General features: G+C 37.2%; 1 protein-coding gene across 1 annotated transcript in view; it reads right to left on the reverse strand.

Annotated features, from left to right (window-relative positions):
* The window catches only part of ADAMTSL3 (ADAMTS like 3), a 179,355-nt gene that overhangs the window by 121,404 nt on the left and 34,772 nt on the right, over positions 1-23,179 (reverse strand). Inside the window, exon 3 of the mRNA XM_008925406.2 lies at positions 22,681-22,800. Within this exon, the coding sequence (XP_008923654.2) occupies positions 22,681-22,800 (120 nt within the window). The remainder of the gene's footprint in view (positions 1-22,680; positions 22,801-23,179) is intronic.

Below are 23,179 nucleotides of genomic sequence, written 5' to 3' on the forward strand. Positions count from 1 at the left end.
TTTGTTTTTAATTTCCCAACCCCCCCCCCAGTAAGTGAATTATGACATCATGGACAAAGTTTATTTAAAAAAGGTTTCCAGTGATGGTTCCTGCTTTGTTTTCTCCTATGAAGCCACATAACGTCATATATAAAAATAAAGTAGGAGTGAAACATGAGCACATTTCATCTCTGAATTTGGAGAAGGCATTCAGCCCTGCCTAGTGTCAGGCCTCCTATGAGAGATACTCCAGTAAGCCAGGACAGAATACCAGCAAAGGGCCCTTTCTCCATGAAGTAAAAATATTCAAGAATTTTCCACACTATGCACAGAATCACCTGACTCAAGGAGATCTTTTGCCTTCGTTCTGTTCCGTTGCCACACCTACACATTACAGGTCTATTATCTCTATGTCTGGTGGGAATCCCCAGCCAGAGTGGGGATCTGTTATAGATATCTGTTAGAGTGAGGGTGTGCCTCTCAGTGCATGAGCTCCATGAAGTGAACCAAAAGCATTACTACATTTTTATATGTCTGTGAGTCTAAGACACAAACCATAAACTCTTCTCCAAAGGGAAAGATAAGATGAGGAGATTTTGATGCCATAAACTGAAGTCAATTATGTTACCTCACCCTTCACCATAAACAAGGAAAACATAAAAAGAGTAAAGGATACTAAAGAATCTTGGCAAATTCAAATTTCAAACAGAATATATATTTACGTATATTTCTTTTAACTTAGAAATCTACAAATTGCAAGATGATATAAATTGTGTAGAATTGATTCTTTTTTATAGCATGTAAGGTGACAGAAACCACTACTTCATTGTCCTCCAATTCTTTCAGAGAACTACAGTATTGCTATTCACTTTGAACCAATAATGCTGGAAAATAAAGACTCTAATCCCTATCACCGTATGAGTCATCCCAGACACTGAAAAAATCCACTTTTTTCAGCAGTTAGGTGCAATACATGGTTTGTATTTTTTTCCTGTCAGTCTGTTCCATTATCCCTTTGAAAGGTACCACAAAACCTACTCATTTTTTAAAGATTACATCTTGTTCCTTTCCCTGAAATGTACTTTTATAGGTGTACTAGCACCACGGTTCTCCAGCCTCTATAGTCAATAGACTTCAGAAGAGAAACAGTTCTGCCTTTCTTCTCATATTGTATTGCAGAAACTCTGTCAATCCTGCTGTATCAAAAAATACAGATCTGTATCCTTCGATCTTTAATATGAGCTCCCACGAATTTCAGTGGGTGTTTTTGTTCTATCAGGAGCATCAACACCCGCCCTATAGGCTGGGAACCCCAGTATCAGCTCCCTAGTCCTACTGCTATGGAACTATTCCTGCCCTACAGGAAGAGGTGCCATTTCCACCCTGCTTGTGTTAATCTTTATTTCAACACCTACTTAAATGTCAATGTAGATAAAAGCATTTCATTTGCAAGCAGCAAGAACTCAACCTCTCCTTGGACCAAGTGGGGGTAACTACATACAATCTCAACTATTCCAAAAGCAGAGTCACCAGTGCTGAAAGATCCATGACTCCTTCCTTTCACTCCAAAGTCTTTAGTAACACCCTGTGCTATTCAGAGAAAATTTGACTGAATAAAAATTTGAAGAAATACATTACTGTCTATGAAAATACCAGGACCAATTTTATGACCATGACAATATTTACTATTAGTGTCAACATAGCTATTTAAAGTACTTTCACAATCAACTATAGGCAGATTTTCCAAAAGTTATTACCATGGACCTCAGCACTAAATTCTTCCTATGAAAGCAGAAAAATAGCAGCTTAGATGTTATTTCTGGGGAATTGATACCTTTAGCAGTCTTATGCTTATGTAGACCATGAACATATGCAAATTATATGAATCTGCTCAAGCTGATACCACCACCCAGTGAAACCTACTCAAGCCATCTATCACACATAGATTATCCATAAGCTTCAAACCACCTTTCATAGCAAAAAGCACTTGAGAACTCTCCACTGAAACCTCCAGAACTTTAACATACAAATGCAGTGCAGCCCACAGCAGCATTGCAGCTGATCTTGTCTGCTGGATTAGAGCTGATCCCAACTGCAACCACCCTCTACAAACCTGTGAACATGGACTTTAGAACTCAAAGGCCAGGAAGCAAATTCAGCCTGGTAACCTTCCATGCACAGTACACTGCAGTGTGGGTGACCTGAGAGTAACATTCTGCATTGACTTGTGCTTCCATCTAGTCTCCAATACCCACCCCACTGAATAAAAGCCAAATTGAGCGGCTTCTAGTTAGAGAGGGGAGGTGTACACCTGAAAACCATTGCAATCCCACTGCCAAGTGAAAACCAAGCATGAAAATAACCTGTGCATCCAGAAATGCACCACAGTCATGAAAGCCCCAAAGTCTGCAAACTTCCTTAGTTGTGCTGAGCCTGTGCACACTGAGTACTTCCCTAACTCGGCATTTAAAATTGCCACATTGGGTTCTACTACTCTTTCATACGCTAACTTTGTATGTTCTTGTTCACATATTCAAACCAATTACTCAGAATCCTTTGATCTAAGAAAAAAATTATTTTCTTTTAAATTCTGAAAGCATTACATCATATTACTTATATAAATTCTTTCATAAATTCAAACATTAGCCCTGTCACAATCACAACATTTATATCTAAGGCTCTTTTCAGTCATAGCTTGTTCATTTTGTTATTTCAGTAGTGTTGTCTCAGTGAAAACTGACTTCACTCCCTCAGTCCTCCATGAACAAAAGCTAACTATTAAAGTTTGTACGATAAGAGAGAACTGTTTTATAAATCAAACTGAAACCCATTAGTGAGTGGCTTTGAGCAAATATATTAACAACTATTGCCTTGAAGTAAATTTTTATTTCCAACTGAAGCCAGACTATCTCCAAGTGATAGCTTTAAAAAAAATTACAGAGATAAGAGAAATATTTTATTTAAAATGAAATCCTGAGCAATTATACACTCTGCTTTGTAACACTGGATTAAAAACAAGCTCAAAAGCTTACCCTGTAATTCCATGTACCCCACAAAAGCTTGTTACTATGAACACATAGTAGCAAGAAAAGACAGTCTCCCACCCACATTTTAGGTCTGCCATGAATTCATAACCTTTCAGGAAAGGAAGGATCCTCTAAACAAAGCTATCAAAGTCAATGAGTTGCATTTCTAGATGTGCATTAAAGAAAGGTCTTTTAAAAGAGCAGTACAAAAACATTTGTCACTGAAACTGCTGCAAATCCCTAAACACACACACACACATTTCCTGCCTCTGGTCTTCCATCAAGGACTCCTAACACAAGCCTGCAGTGAACTTAGTATCCAAGTAGATTGACATCAACTCTTCTCAAGGATACCTCTACTCTTTGGTTATCAGACCATACTTTGATTGGAGGGGATGTGTTAAAGGCCATGTCCATTTCTAACTGACATCTAGCACCAATCTGACATAGTTTCATAAAAAATTCCAACCAAAATACACATGAAGCTTTTAAAATATCAGTTTCAGAAAAGTTAAAGACCTCCCAAGTCCATTACTCTGCCGTTTAGAAACCACAGCACTTCCAGATTTATGAGTAACATACACTGAAGTTTGTATTCTCACAATACAGCCTACTAAAAATCTTGAAATAATGCCAAAACAACAAATTTACAGAAACCAGTTTCATTGTCTGTATTTTTGTTTAGTGGGGCATACACCTATAGAACTCTTCAGAGGGCACGTTCAGGAAATGGTTTAAGTGTTCTGTAATGATGTAAGAAATCTATTAGCTTTGTGAAGCACCACCCAACCCAGTATCTTACAGCACTTTACAAAAGCACTAATTACAGAGAGGAGATATGGATTAACAAATCTTCCTTTGCCCTGAAGCCCTGCAAAGCCAAAACATGCAGAATAGACTTTACCGTTGTCTGGGTCTAAATATGGAAATCTTAGCTTTTCTCACATGACAAGGGATCCAACCCTCAAAGTTCTGCCTCAATGCATGAGATGCTGAATACATGAGGGAAACTAAGTCTTAATAAGAGACCAGACTAAAAATGGAGTTAAGCAGATAGACCCTGAAAGCCAGAGAAGTCACCCAGACCCAAACAACAGTGGGGCTCCCTAATTGCTCTGTCCATTCAGAGCCACCACCTATGAGAGTCCTGGGCATTACCTCAAAACACACAGAAGATGTCTCAAACATCCTCCTTGTTCAGGTCACAGATAAAAAGTAGCCATAATAGCTGGCCAATTTTTAAGCCATTCATTTTATGGCTGGCAAACTCTTATCTCAATTCAACGTTAATAGTGATTTCTGTTCAAATGTGAGCAACCACAAAGTATCCTCGAATGACCTTATCTACAAAGTGAAGATTTGTAAGGTTGTGCAGAGGAGCTTTGCTACTTGTGTCAAGTGGATCAGCCCTTTCTCTTCAGAAAGGTAAATGTTGCACATGCTAGTACATTTCTGAGTAAGTTAACAAATGATTAAAAAAAGTATTTTCAGAAAAAAATTACAAATGTTATTTTAACGACTAAAAAATTATATTAAAGCATTCAGACTAGTAAAATTTGTTTATTTTCATATGATCCTCTGCTTGGCAGAAATGTGGAATAGCAAAATCACTCCCATAACTAGTCAGAACTATTTGAGGGCAACTGATTGGAAATACCTCTAAGATAAACAAAAGTTTTTTGCTTCCATGCTTCTGTGTCACCTTTTATTTTATTTATGACTTTAGGCCAAAATACTGCCAGGTAAAGTAGAACTAACAACTCAGGCATGGGACACACCTGTCTGGTAATTCTGCATGATCTACCTAACACTGTTTCCCTGCACAGTGTTATAAAGGAACTCTTCCACCTCAGAAAAACTGTTCAAAATTTGTCTCCAAAGAACTGAAAGGCTTTTGTTACAAGACAAAATCATTGTCCATGCTCCAACAAGTTCATCTCAGCAGAAATATTTGAACAGTTTCAATCACTTCTATAAAAAGTCAGGTTCAGCTGACACACAGCTAAGCTTTACTGTTTCACAGCTATAAGCTGTCACCCTCCTGCCTGAAGCTTAGTGTTTAACTGCACCTTAGAAAGGCCAAAACAAGCCTAGAGACCCTCTGGATGAAAATCCCAGGCTTAAGGGAAATGTGAAATTCAATCATACGATATATGGGGCAGAAGATTTAAAGTACACAGCTTACAACTGATATAAATCTTTCATTATATCAACCAGATCCTTCAAAAAGTATCATGTGTAAGATAGAGCCTAATTGCACTGGAAATCAGCAGTGCCCCACTCTTCTTCCAGTCTCAGAGGCAGAAATGAGTTAAAATAGACCTACACTCAATTCTCTGTGTTTCTAGAATCCTGAGGGCACAATCCTGTTATCACTACACACATCAAAGTTTCAGTGCAACGGCCTTCAACGTGTGAGCTATAAAATGTCACACCTTTATGTAAAGAAAGAGAAAGCTGTATCATGATTTAAAATGAGACTCATTGAAGTAAGCAGAATTCCCACAGTGAAAACCCAGTGCTTCTACTTTCAGCAGTCTGGCACCAAATCTCCAGGCAGAAAACATAAGGCCAGACAAAAGCACAGAGATGGACAAAAGGAGGGAGTGGGTAGATCTGCCATAATGCCATGCTTAATGACAACTGGAATTAAATTGTAATACATTGTACATATTCTCAAATACCTTCTCCTTTTTATTGTTCTCCTATTTTTGTGTCCTATGTGTGACATTGAAAGAGTAAAACAGAGCATTTTCTTGATTCACAACAATGATCTTTTAACATGGCAGCCAAGAATTTACCAATCAGGAGGTTCAGAAGTTGAGTTTTGTTAACATTTCTTATTCCATACAGGCAATAAGTAATTGATACCTTCACTTGTCACACAAAAAATGAATGGTTTCAAACAATTTTCATTTAAGAAATTATACCCTCTGGACAATACTTAAAACAGCAGGAACTATCATAGTATAAGCATATAAACCTATAAAGTTACAGTGCTATTGCCAAGCTAACTTGAATAGTATATGAATGCATATGCATTCCTGCTCACTGGCAAAACCAGTTGGAAATTTTCTTCATCTCTGCATGTCATCCATGAAATTCTGGGTTAATGGAAGGAATTTTATTTTAAACAGAGGTTAATAACTATAAAGGTTGCTAAGAAAAATTACTGTAATAAGGAAATAAAAATCCAAACGAGCAAAGTACAAATACTTCACCAAGTAATACAAGCTAGGAATGTCCCTGAATCTACTGTTAATTTTGTATATCAGTTATTAAATATTTATAAAAGCACACAAAATAACGTGCACAAACTAGTTAAATATTGGAGATACCATTTCTGTCTGCCAATGCAATAAACAACTGAAATACGTGCGCATGGCATGCATTTTCCTGCAACTGGTACTCCAAAAAATGCAGTTCTGGAATGGAGCTCCTGAGGCTCCAAGTACAGACTTGTGACAGTATCACATTTCTGTAAAAGATTGTGTATCCTAATGAAGGACATCAGTTTGTTCTCCCTCAATACTGCTGCTGGGCAGCTACCTCAGAACTTTACTCACACTATGGCCAAAAACTCTCCCTCTAATTTCCACAGTAAGATTATTTGAAGGCCAATACACTCATTGGTGTGCCCACAGTGTCTTGAAATACCACTGCTGCTCCTTTTCTAGCCTCATACAGTGACAGGCAGCAATCATGTCATCAACACCTTTCTTCAGCCACTATAAAAAATAAACTTATTTTATAATAAGCTGTTCATTTCCCAATCAGGTTGATAAACTTTTCCTGTTGTTTTCTGAATGTTATTTTCCATATTAGACCTCAGCAATACTAGTAAGGTAGAACAGAGTCCTACACTATCTTGTTTCCATTTACTACCTCTGCAAAGAAGTATTTCCTGATAGTCTCTATGTGCATGACAATGCACTTGATTTCATTACTCCCACCTTCAAAATCATCCAGTTATTACTGTACTGTTCTCATACTCCTCTGTGGTGACAGTTCCTCCCAACTTTATCTTATCTTCACTTACATGAAGTGTAATGAGCCCAATCTTACTCTTTTTTTGTCCCAGTCTTTAATGAAACATTAAGCAACTCCAGTCCCAGAGCAACCCAGTGTGTAATTTCTTTCTAGACTAGTATTCCTCTTTCAGCACCATCAGTTATCATCTTTCTCTCCCATTCCTTATTCATTTCCCACTTCACACATCATACTACATCTCCTCGAAGGTAATTTTCAGTGTGGCATTATATCAAATTGCTTTACCAAAGTCCAGATAAATGAGGTCTCTTATATTCCTCTCATTTAAGGAAAAAATCCCAAATCAAAACAAGACAAAGAAAAAAACCAACCCCATCAAAAGTATTAAATGAGTTAGGATAGATTTGATCTTCCAGATAAATCCATTTTTTTTTTTAGTTTTCATTTACCTTTCTGTTATTAATTATTCCTTCCTCTAAAAGCATTCCAAAGCCTCACACACTTAAGATCAGACAGACACGGTCAGAGTTTCCTGGCTCTTTCCCTTCTGTATATTTCAGTATTACATTAGCTATTCCCCAGCCACTTGGTACCACCCTTGTTTTGATAGACTTGTTAAAAATTCCTGCTATCAGAGCTATGATTTCATGTGCAGTTCTTTCAAAGTTCTATACAGAATTCTTATAAAATCCCCCCAATGTGACTGCATTGAAGCTCTTGTAGTTTTGACACCTTCTTGAATTATAACAAATAATAATCAACCTCCTGAAGGCAAAAGTACACATCATACTCTGCTAAAATTCCATTTACAGAGTGGTTTACATGATTGCTAGTAGCATTGTTTCATTCAAAAACAAGCAAATATTCCTTAACAAATAAGAGTGTTTTCACTTCAAAGTAATGGCATCTGCAGAAGTGTGTGCCATGAATACAAAGGGGTATAAAAAAAAATACTTTCTGTCATTGCAGGGACAAAGTACTTAGGTGTAGAAACATATTAATATTGCATGGTGTAAACTCACTTACCAAAGAAGTTACACAGGTATTGTATGAAAGATAAATTCCTTCTGTTCCTGGTACTAACAGTTCATACCCAAAGTATAAAATGTAACAAAATCGTATACAAAATGGTCTTTAATAGACAGATAGTGCTGATAATAGTTCTCTTCTAGAAAGTACACAGTTGTTTTAAGATGATTATTAAATTCCAACCAAGAACGAAGCACATCCTTCATTTCAGTCTGAAAATACTCCTCCAACTAAATCCACACCATTTATGTAAACTAATATCTATTCCATATGGTTTAATATTATTCACCTAATCTCTAACTGTACAGATAACAGGAACATAAGTTTGATCTGCACTACAAACAACAGTTTATGCAGACAGCTAGTTGTCTTAGATTTAAAGTTGTCAGTAGAGCCCCCTCTCCCATTTCCAATCCCATTACATATTTGTTGGCTTGTTTTCATCAGATTATTCCAGTTTTAAATTAACAGCAACATGAGACTGAGCAACACGTTACTGTATAAATCACCCAAGACTGTGGTGCTAACATCACATTTCACTTTAACACAGTGTTTGTTTAGGTGGCCACTTTGTTCTAAATGCATTACCCACAGACTGGAAAAAAGTGAAAATTATTCTAGTAGGAAAACAGCTGCCTGAGATTGGGAAGACCCATTAGGCTACTGGAGTGCCTGTGAAAGACTTGATTGTGAAAGTACATGACAGGGGCTGTTTGGACAGAAGAGCAGAAGAATCAGGGGAGAACTAAGATCAAAATATAACAGTAGCAACCCCAAAGGCAAAGTAATATTCATGATATTCAGTTTGAAAAATTTTGAGTAAACTGTAAATATTCTGTAACCAATAAATATATGGAAAAATATTACACTATACTCAGACCACTACTAGATAGAAAGTATTGTAACAGCAGGTACTACAGAAGTGGAATCAAACCAAAGGGAAAAGAATAGAGCAGACATAAACACTTTGCAATCTTTGATGGGAGGTACCACGTTCTTCTCCCAAGAGTATCTGTTCTTTTCAAGTATGTTACCTTTGTAAGGACTACCTAGAATTAGATTTTGTTACCATTATTTTGCATAGCAGGGGAATGCAGTAAACAGGGATTTCTCTAGCTATCCCCAAACTCACTAAGACAGAGTAAGTTTGACTGAGCACAAGATAAGGCAAGAAGGAGACAGTCACAGGATTTGCAAGGTAATCGCTCCTTTTTTTCCTGTTTTGCTACTTATAACAACTAAATATTTGCATATTATATTATCAAGGAATGAACAGGTTTTGCTGTTCTTGCTTTGTGTGATCTTTAAGCTTCAGTTGCACTACACACACAAGTTTATAGCAAGATTTTGTTGACATCCCCAACAGCTAAACAGCAATTAGTGACACTACCCTGCAGACAGATCAGTTTTCTCCTCGCCAGCCTTCCCACCTCCAGACCCAAACCACTACCAAAGTGCAGCTGCAAAAGTCATCTCTACTCTCTCTCTAGGTCCACCTCCTCCTGCACTCTGTTGGTCTCCTGCCAAATCACATTCAAGTACCCTATCTTCACCTACAAGATGTTGCATAGCAATAAATAATATAGAAATTACCAATGTGCCGAGGAATTATCAACCTTTTTTAAAAAAAAACCAGAGGAATAAGGCCTTAGATAACAGCCCAGTCACAATTCACACCCTACGCCCTCCTCCACTGCACGCTCCCTTGCCAGTCCTGTCCCAGATCAGAAGTGCAGTCTCACAGACTCCCCTGGTTCAGCATCCTACAGGAAAGAAGTAGATCAAAGAGAGAATCCCATAGTGCCATAAAACAGAAAGGGACCACGTGCAGAACAGCACAGCCCCACACAGAGATGCTTCAGCAAACTCCCTCACATCACTGTCTGTCTCCAGTCCCATGAGGTTTGCACCTTGCAGGACATGGCACACAGCCTTTATCCTCTTCTGGGCTGCACTGCAAAACATCTGCAAGGTTCAGCCTTATACTGGGACATACAAATGCAATCCAAAAGTAGAGGGACCTACAGGCACACTGTCTGGTCAGTGCAGTTGCAGGGCTGCGAATAGAAATCACCTTTAGCTCATTCTGTGACCCAGCATCACCATGCTCAGAGCTGCTGTAAGGAGGCAGCCCTGCCCTGATCCCTTCCTACAACTTTGTTGGGCTGGTCTAGCAACACATCCAATTACAGTTTGGAGATTAGACAGTCCGAAGATTAACTAAACCCTAAACAGAAAAAAAAAAAAAGGCCTTCTGAGACATAAATCTTCCAAGTATGGCTCCATAGAGCACAAGTCTAGATTCCTGAATACTTTATGATTCTGTAAAATCTTCACTATAAAAGACTGCATATATTTAAAATTTGCAAAGGTAGCAGCTTAAGTTATTTCTAGTCAGCTCATAAAAATCTGTCTTTAGCACTTTTTTCCTAGGAAAAAAAGAGAGAAACCCAGACATACTCTAAGCTTAGTGAAAAGATAAGATTCTGGATATAATACCAATATGACTTCACCCTTTATTTTTTAAAGGGTTCAAAACAATACTAGATGAAAGTTTATACATAAGCATAAGGGATCTGCCAAAATGAAAGTGAAAACCCAGCAAATTATATTTCAGACACCTTGACATATTATGCACCATGCAGGCTGTCAGCTTCACTGTCCTTTCCTTTGCTGTAGGCCGAACGCTTGAATACCAATCTTATTAAACTACAACTCTGAATTTATCCACTATATATAACATTCCAGATGTCGTACCAGCTGGGAACAGGCCCTTAGGCCATCTTTGGTTGATCTCTTAGTCGCTTTCCAGCTTTTGCCAGGCATTCATCCAAAAATATGAAGGAAAGTGCTAAAAACAGATGTCAGAGTTAATGGGTTTTTTTCTTCATGGTAGGAAATACAGAAAGCTTGCACCCTACACCTATTCTATGAAATATGAATGTTGTCAACAAACCGTAAGTTAATTTTAAATTAAATCATAACGTAGCAGAGTTAATTCATACACTATTTTTCTGACAACAGGCCAGCCTCCATCAGCCTGTTCTTTGAAAATATTATGTGGTCATTTGGATTTTTTCATTAAGTTGGAAAATCTTCTGATGTCGTCAATCTGCAAAAATGGTTCCGAGTCCCTCATTTAAGAAAAAGTAGTGGTTAAAATGTAAACTAGACTGATTGCAATTCATGGTAAGCTTTACGACAAGGTTGGAGTAGGGAGAGTTATTAAATCAGTACACATCTGAGCTATGAAAGAGGAAGACCTGTTTGGCCCCATCATATTACAACAAATGATTTCAACTTCCACTCACTGCAATATGAACAGGAGATATCCAGATCTTCCCTAGAGGTGCTCTCTCTCTTTGGGGGCCTTACAGCAGTTTAACCATGGAATTCCAAAGAGCAGGGCTGGAAATGAGGTCCTGATCCTGCCAACACATTTGCACATGTGCATCTTCACTCATGTGGGTAGTTCTGACGTAGATGGGAGTCCTCACAAGAATTAAGTTATGCATGTGCATAAGTGTTTGGGTCCTAGACTGTAAGGTCTGTGCAAGAAGTCATCTATCCTATCTGCTCTAGACAGTGTTCCAAATTTTCTGTCCACACTCACCAAAATATTAACAAACATATGTGGAACCAATTCTCAGGAAGTCTCCGTGGTGCTGCCAGCAAAGCCTCCCTTCAGTATGCAGGACCTTGGTCTCTTGTATAGCAAAGCACAGGAGATCTCTTCAATTAAAATTACATCTTGGAAGGATGATAACCTCCTTTGACACCCAAAAGACATCCTTTTTGAAACTTATTTTGGGGCAATAGCCTTCATTAAAAGGAAGTCACTTAACTGCATAGAAAAAGGACTATTCATAAGAAATATTTTCAGCCTCCTTTTCTTTGACTCACATTCATTAGAATGCAGAGCTGAAAGTATGAGAAAAACAGACTATCATATAGCCTAGATATTGAAGAAGCAGGATAAGAATGAACATTAACTGGCAAGTTCACTGTAAAGTATAAAAATACCTGCAAAAAGAGAACAAAATCTTTTTCAAAAGGAATAAAAAGGGCAGGACAAGTTTAAAACTTACCCTTAGTACTTTAATAAGAGACTTAGGATATAATTCTGATTCATACATTAGAATGCTTCGCCCTGAATAGTTACAACTGAAGTCAGCACTCAAAGGTGGTAAAATTTCATGTATTATATTCTCATATTTGAATATTTTACATCACCTATTAATAATACCAAAAAACATTCAAGCCAACACACTGTATTTCTTGTAAGTAAAACTGATGCATGCTAAGTATTTTTTTCCAAACAGTAAAAAAAAAAAATAAAAGGTATTTTGCCATATGTTGTGTTGATGTTATAAGGCATTATTTGAGCTGTCTGAAAGAACACACCTTGTTTCTTCAGATTTATGCCATATACAACTATATTACTTATACAAAGGAAGATCAGTGACTTATATGCTACATATATAAGCAAATGTGTATATTTTTAGCAAAGATTGGATATGAGAATGGAGTAGTAAACCATAATTTGTTAGTGGTTTTTAGGTAATTTCAACACAATTAATGAAAGAGATCAAATATTTTACACATAGGATTCATTTCAACACTCATGGTAAGTAGGTTTGCTTGTATATGCCACAGAAAATTCAGTGATCTTCACCAAATCCAGCAGTTGGATCAAATTAACAAAGTTAGCAAGTCTTCACACATCATTTGGACACCAAATCTGAAAAAAACCCAAATAACATTGTACTTGTCTTTTTGCAGAACACCAAGGCTGCAGTGATGCTTGTGCTCTGTAGCAGCTATCCCAGTTCCCAGTAATGGCCTGGTTGAACAGTCTATAGTATTTCTTCTGGGGTACCTGAATCCAATCTGTCTGGAACCAATGGCAAATCTCCTTTTGCATTAAAAAATGAAGGGCTGATCCAAAGTCTATTGAAATTACTATGATTTTTGGACCAAAGCCTAAATAATCAGGTAAAAGAGAACATATCTTGTATTTACAATTGCAACCATCTCCCAAGGGCTATTTTAAAAACTACAAAAACATCCCACATCATACAGCAGCCTATTACAAGTAATTTTTCTCACCCATGTGTAAATACTCTAGTCTGCTTCATGAACCTGTAAATCAGTTAAAGGTTTGGTGCCTTTTTAGAAGTCCTTTTGCTCTTATGCAACATAAAAATGTTAACTGAAGAAAGGCTTACACCATCAAAGCACGAAAATATCTCATAGCATAATAACACAAACAAAAAATTTACTAGCAATGAGATAATTTTATAAAGCTAGATTACATAGGCTCAAGTGGCAAGAGGTCAAGTTTTATAGTCTTAGAGTATTAAAAAAAAGTCCAGATTGTTTCCAGTTCTCTGAGGTCTCACTGCCTTTCCTTCTAGACCAAGAATCAGTATAACAGTTGCCTGTCTATAGCAAAGCGTGTGTGGGGAGAAGGTTTGATTTGCCAATCACTCCCCAAAACATGGAACCTACAATTTGTGTCAAGCACATTAAAGTACTGCAGGCTAATGTTCAAGTATAGCATTACTCTTTACCAAAGACCACAAAAAAGACTCAAGGAAGCACTGAGCACCTTCAACTATTGCCTCAAATCACATGCAAGCCCTTATTTCTGTCAATAGTTTCAGACACCAAAAAAAAAAAAAAAAAAAAAAAAGAATCTATTGGCATTCACAGGATATCCTGCATGCTGGAATTTGGACCCAAACCTTCAGTGCTTTCTTGGGGGTAATGGTTTAAAAAGATTAGAAAATTTCTTGTAGTGTTTTTGCTACCTAGAATCATTCTGATCCTGAAGGTCAATCATTCTTGCCCATCTACAGCTTGCTCTGTAAATCAGTTCTGATTTCTGTGACAAAAACACTGAATAGTGGCATTTTCCTCTGTTCAGATATGCTTGACCTTCTTCCTTCTTTCCTTTTCACCAATCATTACCTTCGCAGTTTCTTAACATACCCAAGTAACAAAGGCATAACTCCCCCTCACAGACTGAGGGAGTTATTTATGAAACAGCAATGAAGATTTAGAATCCAGTCACTAAAGAAGAGCTCCCGCCCTTCCTGGCTATGCTGGATCACATAAACACACTTTTATTGAATGAGGTATCAAAAGAGACTGTTGCTGAAAGCTGGGAAATACAAGAGGCAGTCCCCTTATTTTGTCATTATATCAAAAGCACATTATTAATGTGTGTTGTGAAGTCTGGCATAGTTTGTTTCACATTAGGAGCATTAAAATTATTCAGATCCTACAGTATCACAACCTGTAACACATTCTAAGCCCTGAAAATAATAAATACAGTTGTCAGCAGTGATCCTTTCAAGAACTTACATTTACCATTTTTGCTGTTACTGCCAAAATTGGTAATTAATGTATGTAATTTTCTTCCTTGTGAGAAATAGCTTTTGAAGTTTAATAGTAGAAATAAATTAGGTTTACTAGCAATGCTGACACTTATTTTGAAACAGTGCAAAGTGAAATAACTGTTTGAAGTGGTACAGAGATTGTTCTTTATCTGTCCCAAGGCTAGTTCATTATGCAAGTGTTAATGAAATCAAGCACAATTTTAAATATTTCTAGAAACAAAGCCAAGATATGCAGATTTTTAAAAGATTTCCCCCTGCCTCTTCCACATTAGTGCTATATGAACTGGAAGAAATTTAGGTTCAAGTACATCTCTACTAAAAAGGTCATTGTGACATCCAGCCTGTACTATAAATCTTCCTCCCATGCTGGACAGGCCTGGAAGGATGACTGTCAAGCATGTGAGGGATGTTATCCACATTCTCTACCATGTAAATTCCATTTAAACTATCCACTGCCTTGCAAACAACATAATTCTATCAGAAACACCTTACACAGAACGAATCATTTTGTCAAGCAGGCATTTTATTAATCATTATTCCAGAGACACTATAAACTGATATTTCCTTCATTTCTGCACTAAGGCTTTCCATGTTAAGAGGGATAAGCTGCTATAAACTCTCATGGGTCTTTAAATGTTATCTGTGGCAGAAATGGCACAGAAGGAAAAAAAGAAGTCAAATACATCACATTCATCCTTCATGAAAAATTCAGCAATACAATTCTATCTTCTCATCTGTGCAAAATTTAAGAGAAGTTCAAACATCAAGAAGTTCAATAAATTTAGCCATATTATCAAAAAACTAAACCCAAGCTGCTCTTGCCTTGACTGAGATCAGTGAAAGGATACAGTTCCAAAATGTACTTGTGTTGTGTAAACAAAGTGATTAATGAACCACTGGACTTTATCAGCCTAAAACATCCTTTCATCCATGTCTATCTGAAGAATGACTTTCCAGTTCCAAGCATTGCATTTCCCACAGTACTTGAAATGTATCTTTTTGATTTAGAAGCACTTCTCTACTGTATCTCAATGAACTCTTATTGATAGATGAGAGCAGTGGAACATCAGAGCTGTGTGAGATCAATTCTGCTACCTCTAGACCTTTCAGTCTTAATTTAGAAGTCTGAAGCTAAGCCTTTATCAATGTCAAAATTCTTGGATAAGTACATGTGCCAACTGCTGGGGGGGCACTGGGGGCATGAAGAGGTCAGTGGTAAATTCACTTTCATTGTATCAACCTCTCGTGATTTAATCACTGGTCTCCTGTAAAGAATGTATATTGTTAATTCTAGTTCAGTGCAGCAGAATTGAGCTAAAGACTTTACAGTACAATATTTGCCCAAGTACACATCCTTCTGCCTGCTCCTTGGAGAAAGAAAATAAAAATACTTTAAGACAGTTGTGAAAAACTGAAAAATGTGTATGAGAAAACCTGATGTTGAAAACCTCAGAACATGAAACACTGAACATGAGTTTAAAAAATTCAGTCTTTTATGAAAAATGCACACAGTAGAGACACTATAAAAGCAAAGCACTTAGAGTTTTTTGTTTTGCTATAGATCAACCTCAAACTGAATAAACATGAATCTGTGGCCTGAAAGATATGCCTAAGAAAAAAGGTAGAAAATAAGTACATGCATAGCCCTTTATCATCCACTGGAGCAGCCTCAGTATCCGTCCAGCTGCCAGGGGAGCAAGAATAAGAGAAATCCCTGAAAGCTTAGATCCATTCTCCTTTCTTCCTTGAGAAATCATTTTGGGGGAGAGCCTTACAAATGAGGGGTTGCTTCTGCTACTTGGGAATCCTCTGCCAGCTGCTGAGGCCAGAATTATCACAGCCACAGAAGGACTAAGGACCCAGGCCAAGGAGTTTCACCACAGAATTTGGTGGAATAGGATTACAGCCTCGTAGAATGTATTTGATCCAAACTGAAATGATGTAAAATGTGTTTTCTACAGAAACTATATTATTACAGATTCCCTGTGAAGGCTCTTGTACTGCACAAGGTGAAGACCTACTGGCTTCTGTAAGTATGATTTACACACAGAGACCTTTGGCAGCATTGGGATTAATGTTGTAATAGAAAACAAGAAAGTCTGTAATTCTTACACACAGCACTTCCACTATTTTCCCTGAAGAACAAAACCCTGAGTTTAAAATGGTAGTTGGTGCTTTAAAAAGTGCCAGTTCCCCATTCAGTTTGCCAACAAACGAAAGTACGTTAAAACAGTTTTCAGTTCACCAAGCAACCTATCACACACAAGTAATGTTATAATTACTTGGGCATATGCTAGTCACACACTTCCAGCCAGCAATTAGCCAAAACAAAAGTATTGTTTGAACAGGATCATGCCTGACTTATGCAGTACCAGTTTCTGTAAGAGTAGTTTTGCCTGAAATTGTAAGTGGTTTTCATTTGGTCTTAATCCCTGAATCCCTTTCTCCCCTTCCACTCCTAATCAGAAACACATTTCGCTTGATTATGGAACTAATTTCCTTACCAAAATAAGCAAAACAAAATCACCCTTAAAAATAAAGAGGCCCAAATTAAACCTGGGAACAAAAATATAAAGGTATAAAAAAATTTAAAAATCTAACCTAACATCACCTTCAGTTAAGTTTCCACAGAAACAACAAATAATGCTTTTTATCTTCACACAACCTTACAAACACGTGGCTGTAAACTCTTTGAATGTGATTTAAAACTCATTATGAACATCTGTAGGATTAGTATGGAGTACCACAAACCTGACCTCAGAATTTGTTACTTACACAAGATGTCCCAGCTAAGAGAATGGAACTACTTGCAGGATTCAAGTCAGTGAAATCTGTGCTGTTCTAGTATCAGCTGAGTGAGGACTCCTTTACTCAGCAGAAGAGCAATATTTCTAACACAATGCTGAAATTCATGTAGCCACATATCAGCAGTTGCACTTCTGGTGCTTGGATAAAATTAAGTTTATCAGTTCACTCTCCAAATACACAAATGAAACCACTAAGTGCTCGTTAGTGGAGTGTTTTCACTACAGAAAAATGCCTGAAATAGTTTATGCCCACTTGAAAACAGTTTGTTTATTCAAAAAATAATCTCTAAGTGAAGAGCTAGACATTGAGATTCAAGATCTTAAGTCTTTTTAATAGTTCTGAATGCTTTTTCAGGGTATCAACAAAAATGTCATGCCAGAGAATAACACAAGTGTCAGGTTCCTCAAGAGTACTGGAGCTTTATGTACTTGGGTAGCAAGCATGCACTAGCTACAGATCTTACTCCCTTCTCAGAATTAGAACTTCTTAAAAGTTAACACTGATGTGTTAATTTGAAATAAGTTTGTCCCTTACATGACTCATCTCTGAGCCTGAAAAGGTGTGCTCCATTTCTCTGGTGATTTAGATGCAAACTAGCTGGCAATGGAATAAAAAGGCTCAGACTGGGGGCAGAAGCCAGCAAGCAGCTGATACTCAAAACCAGGCTGTGACTCACAGTTCCAGAGGCAGAGCAGGGGGATGGCAATCAGCAGCAGGTGGAATTGGGAAGTAGGTGAGAAAAATTGTGGAAAAAACGTCTGTCCATGTAACAGTTTCCTTGGTATGATACAAAAAACTTACAGAACAAACACAAACAGTTACTGCTGTCTGACTACAAATAAAAAGGTGGAATTATGGGTTCCATCAATTTATTTCTATATTAATTCTTGAAGTCATTCAGATCCTGGGTTCCATTGCCTTTTTTTTAGTTAACACTTTAATGCCATGCTGCTTCCCCCCCTAAAAGCAGAAACCAAGCCAGAATATTTCTCTTTGTGGAAAACAAGGCATTTATCAGAATATTCATTCTCCCAATTTTGGCATTCACTTTATAATAGACCTTTCTAGTCAACCCAAAGAAAGAATAGTTATTAAAAGGACTGTAACAGCTGCAGCCTGTGCATTACAACTTGCCCATCTACTTGAAACACTCACTGTTTTCTACCTTACCTCACATAGCTAAACACTCATAAGTCTGACAGTGCAGATTTTCATTAGTATTTGTTTAGAAACACCAGATTTCTTTGCCAGAATCGGTCTACTTAGTGCCATCTATCTAATTCAGGCTGTCCTTGTTGTGAGTTTAAACTGGTAAACATCATAAAATTTAGAAGAAGCAAGGTCAAGTAGAAAGCTAACTGGTCAAGCAAACATTTTCTCACTTCAAAGATAAACTCTTTTTCTTTCTTCGCTCCTTTTTGTTTTTTACCCACCCCTCCAAGAGCACTCTTTCAGCCAGCCAATCAAAGTGGAAATGTACTTCAAACAGTCAGCCCAACGAAGTTTTCAGTGCTGTCCTTGTTGGTGGTCCGTCATATGGAATGGTTTTAATACTTGGAAGCAATACCTTAAGTGTCAGAAAACAAGAACATTTTATTTCTGCAAGAAAGCTTTCCAGTACTACTAGTATTCTGGAAAAGAAAAAAAATTCCTTGTAGTAGATTGAAAGGTGAAAAGCCAAAAGAAATCAGCAAGAAAACTAGGAAACTATTTCTTATGGCAAGGTTCAACTTGTATCTCAAAATTTGAGAAAGAGCTATTACTTATATATTTATTTCAAACTCATCCATGAATGATAGGAGAGGGGCATATTTTTTCAATCTCAGTGTTCTAACAGCAACTGTCATCTTTGGCTATGCATCAAAACCTATTTGGTACCAAGTCAGATTTAGATTGCATCGACTCTGTAGAATTTTAGAAATGCAGTATGCAGTGCAGTGATACAAGACATCACTTGGTGACCAATGCAGGATCCATAAGAAAATGTTCAATTTAAACATTTCTCTTCTTTCAGATCCTGGAAAAGTATTTGCTTTGAATCACTGTTTTTTTCTTTTTCCCCCGAAGATAAAGCAGTAAATGCATCAAAACTATAATGCACTATATTCAGTGCAGATGTCACCCCAGTGAATCAGGGGTGACATCTGCACTGATCAGGTCTTATAAGGTATTTTCTTCTATAGTCACAGGAGCAATAAAAAAAAGATATTCAGTGAATTTTGAAAATATCTGGCCAAAGAATTTCATCTGCATGTAATTCTAAAGTACACACATAGCAACAGAATATGCAAAGGGGTTAGTGCAATCCTGTACAAAAATGAGAGCACAGTTCTGTCAGATTAAACCAGAACAAAATGTACTATCTTGCATGTACAACATGAATCCATATGTAATTTTGCTGTGCTAGAGCAGAGTACAGTATGTTCCCATTAATATTTACTCATCTTCCATTTCAAACTGCAAGCTTGTCGTTTCAGATAGCAAATACTTTTGAATATTTAAGTAACAGCTAGTTCTATTTTACTGAGATTACTTACTAACAAAGGAATGAATGATCCTGATTAAACTGGCTCCCTGCTTGAAAAATATCACACACAACAGCCAAAGAAAACCCCTTTGAAACATTCCTGCCTTTGGAGGATGTAAGGAAACTAATCTTGGATCATGACAATGAGGATGCTGCTATATAAAAATAATATCCATCTATCCCAACAAACTGGAAATTTTATTGGCCTGGGTATAAAGAACAGTGCAAGAGAGAAAAGGACACACTTGGGAAGATACAGAAGGATCACTTTTCCTGCAAGTGTCTCAACACTGGTTAGCCAAAAGAACAGAGGTTGTGACCCACCCTCTTCTGCCACAGTCTCAGGAACCTCTCTGCTCCCTTCCATGGACACAGGAGGAGGTTTCATTTCCACGGGACATCAGATCAGACTCATCTTCTGTTTTGTCAGAGTCAAGTGCACAAGGTTGTTTTACTTTTCCAATTTTCAACAACACTAATGTAACTTAGGATGTATAGAAACACCAGGACCCCGTAGGGATGCCCAAGGGACAGTTCTGGTGTTCAGGGAAAAGGCAGGAGTGTATTTCCCACAGGCCAGCAGCCCTTCACAGTAGGACAAGATAGAAAGTGAATTGCTAAAACTGAATTAAGGAATTAAGGTCTGTGAGAAGATGCTGCTGCATTTTTTATTTACATGGCAACCTTCCTGCAATGACTCAGTTTCTGTGTTGGATAGGTTAAAAATGAGTTTGCAATGTACATATATTCCTCTCTTTTTATTCACCCGCATTTCCTTATCACAGCTACCATGTATCAAACCTATCCATACCAGCTTATAAAGATTCCAGAGATCATCTGATTAAGGATTTTCACCCTCTGATTTAAGACTTCCTTCCATTCATAGGAGTAAAGGTCAAAAGAAAGAGTAGAATGAAACAAAAACAAACAAACAAACAAACAAACAAAAATCCAACAAAAAAAAAATTCAAGTTTTCTGGCCAAGTTTTATCACATGATAAAAATGAGTTTTGTGTTAACATTTCATCAAAACTGTAATTAGAACTGTAGGTTATTACAAACCTAAGAATAATGCCCTAGAAAACCAAGGAGAATAATCTATTTACCAAAGAATTTCTGGTTTACTCACAGGAAGGTAAGCTAAAGATATAGATCAGTTCCCATCTGCATTCAAAGTATTTATAATTTTTAATAAATAATGCTTAGGGACTCCCTTTCACAAAAACTACTACTGATACAGTTGCTTTTATTTTCAACATTTTGATGTTTCAGCACCATTTCCAATTCCAAGAATTCAAACTTAATTTCATACTGCTCACTAAGTGTCTGGGAAGAGCAGGCCTCAAAACTAAATCACATTTTTGATAGAACAGAAGCTGGCCATATCCTAGCTCCAACTCAGATCCCAGAGGAATTAATGGAAAGCTTTCCATCAAGTGGAATTCTTTCCATCAAATGGAATTGAGCTTGGAACTGGCTTCTGTATAGAACTATGCTGATATTTGAAGATTTTTTTGAGGAGGATTCAATTTGTTTGTTTTTTACTCAGCTATGTATTCATATAGTCCAAACAGTCTAGTCAAAGACTCCGACTAAGTCTCTGTTATATTTGATTTATCATCATTCCTAAAATATGCTCCATTAAATAGAAACTATTTTGATCAAAGTGTATAACCTTTATAGTGTTTTTCAACTACTGTCATTAAATGCAGCCTGAGTTGCAGCTGCATTTTACTGTCCTGTAAGTTATTGCTTTCCCAGGTGTTTGGTCCAGGTAACATCTTATCCAAGTACCTTTTCTGTTGATAATCAAGACCCTCTAGGGTAGCAAAAATATGAATTATCGTAAACATTTAAACTAAATTCAAATAGCTCACAGTAGCTCAGCATGCTTTCTGTTGTATCTTCTCTGCTTCCTTTTGACTTCCTAAGAAGATTCTCAGTTTGAATAAACTCATCTCAGTTCTCCCTTCTCTTTAGAGTGGTGATGAGCAAACTATTTTCTCAAAGTAGTTCCTGCAGGGAGACCATCTTTCAAAATAAAACTGCCCATCACTGGCAGAACCATACCTTGCACTGCAGGGAAAGTTTGGCTCTTCTCTCACTTCTACAGGGAGTGTTTCCTAACAAATTCCCTCCTCTTACATTAAGAAAAGCACTGTAAGTGTCTATGAATGTAATTCAGACAGTTTTGATGTGAAATTCAACTGACTGCTGGAACACATTGTGTTATGAGTAAATTTCCACAGCACACCACACATTTCCTAGGTTTACTTTAGATCCCTTGCCAAGATTAACAGCATTTCTTTCATGTTGCTTTCTTTACATTTATATCTATATTCCATGTTTAACATAATGTTTCTATGGGTCTGGAGAAAGCATTAAAGAGTTTTAACTTTAAAAAACATAATTTGTTGCTTTCTAAACACTGCTCCATCCATTATTACACTTCCCATTTGTTTCTTTATAATTCACCCAATCTCCCCTTATGAAAACTTCATGAACTAATATAATGTGCTGACTTTTCAAAAGCTGGAAAATGCAAGATCTGCCTCACACTGATTTTTCCATGAAATAGAACAATTTAGGATAAGTCAAACAATTCACAGAAAGGACAACCACCTCCAATTCCACGTTTTGCAGAAGTAACTGTAAGCATCCACACATCACTAAAATATTGCCAATTTTTTCTCTACTAAATCCTATTAATATTTTCAACAAGTGCTTTTATTTATTATTTTTGCAATTAAGTGCCTTAATTTTTACTTTGTGCAATTTGTTATCATTTACTTTGCCTTCAATCTGACATGCCTTTAAAAGATAAACACACTCTATCTTAATCTGTTTCACAGAAACCTGGATCTCAGAATTCCACGAATGTGACAATCTCCATCATTTTCACATATGGGATACTGACCTGGTCATCATAACGGTAAGTGAGGAATTGTTCCCCCGTGGTATCCTCAAGAAAACTCCCCTGTGGAGAAAGTGCAAACTCAGGCAAGAAGTATGCACCTTGGGATTGCTCTGCTCTTGTCTGTAAGAAATTCAGAAAGGTCACGTTACAGCTACAACAAACACAAGTAAAATTCTTTAAAAACTCTATGAATATAATTACAAAGATTAGGCATGAACTTCTTGCAGGGGGGGAAGTGCTGTGTTTTCAGGTACGGTATTTCTGGGTGGATACTTTGCTGCAGAGATCTGTAATGAGGACATGCCAAATACAAGGGTCCAAAACCAGGCAAGATGCCTCAACAGCAGAATCATCTATTAAACTAAAAGAGAACATCTCTGGCAAATCAACCATCAGCGCTCAAAGACATTGGAGAAGCAACGTTACACTTTCTTATTCTTTATACACTTCACCAGAGAGTTACTGGCTGCTGCAGATAACAGGCTTTTGAGTAAATACA

The sequence above is a fragment of the Manacus vitellinus genome, unplaced genomic scaffold (assembly GCF_001715985.3).
Source record: "Manacus vitellinus isolate BGI_N305 unplaced genomic scaffold, ASM171598v3 scaffold_16_pilon, whole genome shotgun sequence".
NCBI lineage: Eukaryota > Metazoa > Chordata > Aves > Passeriformes > Pipridae > Manacus > Manacus vitellinus.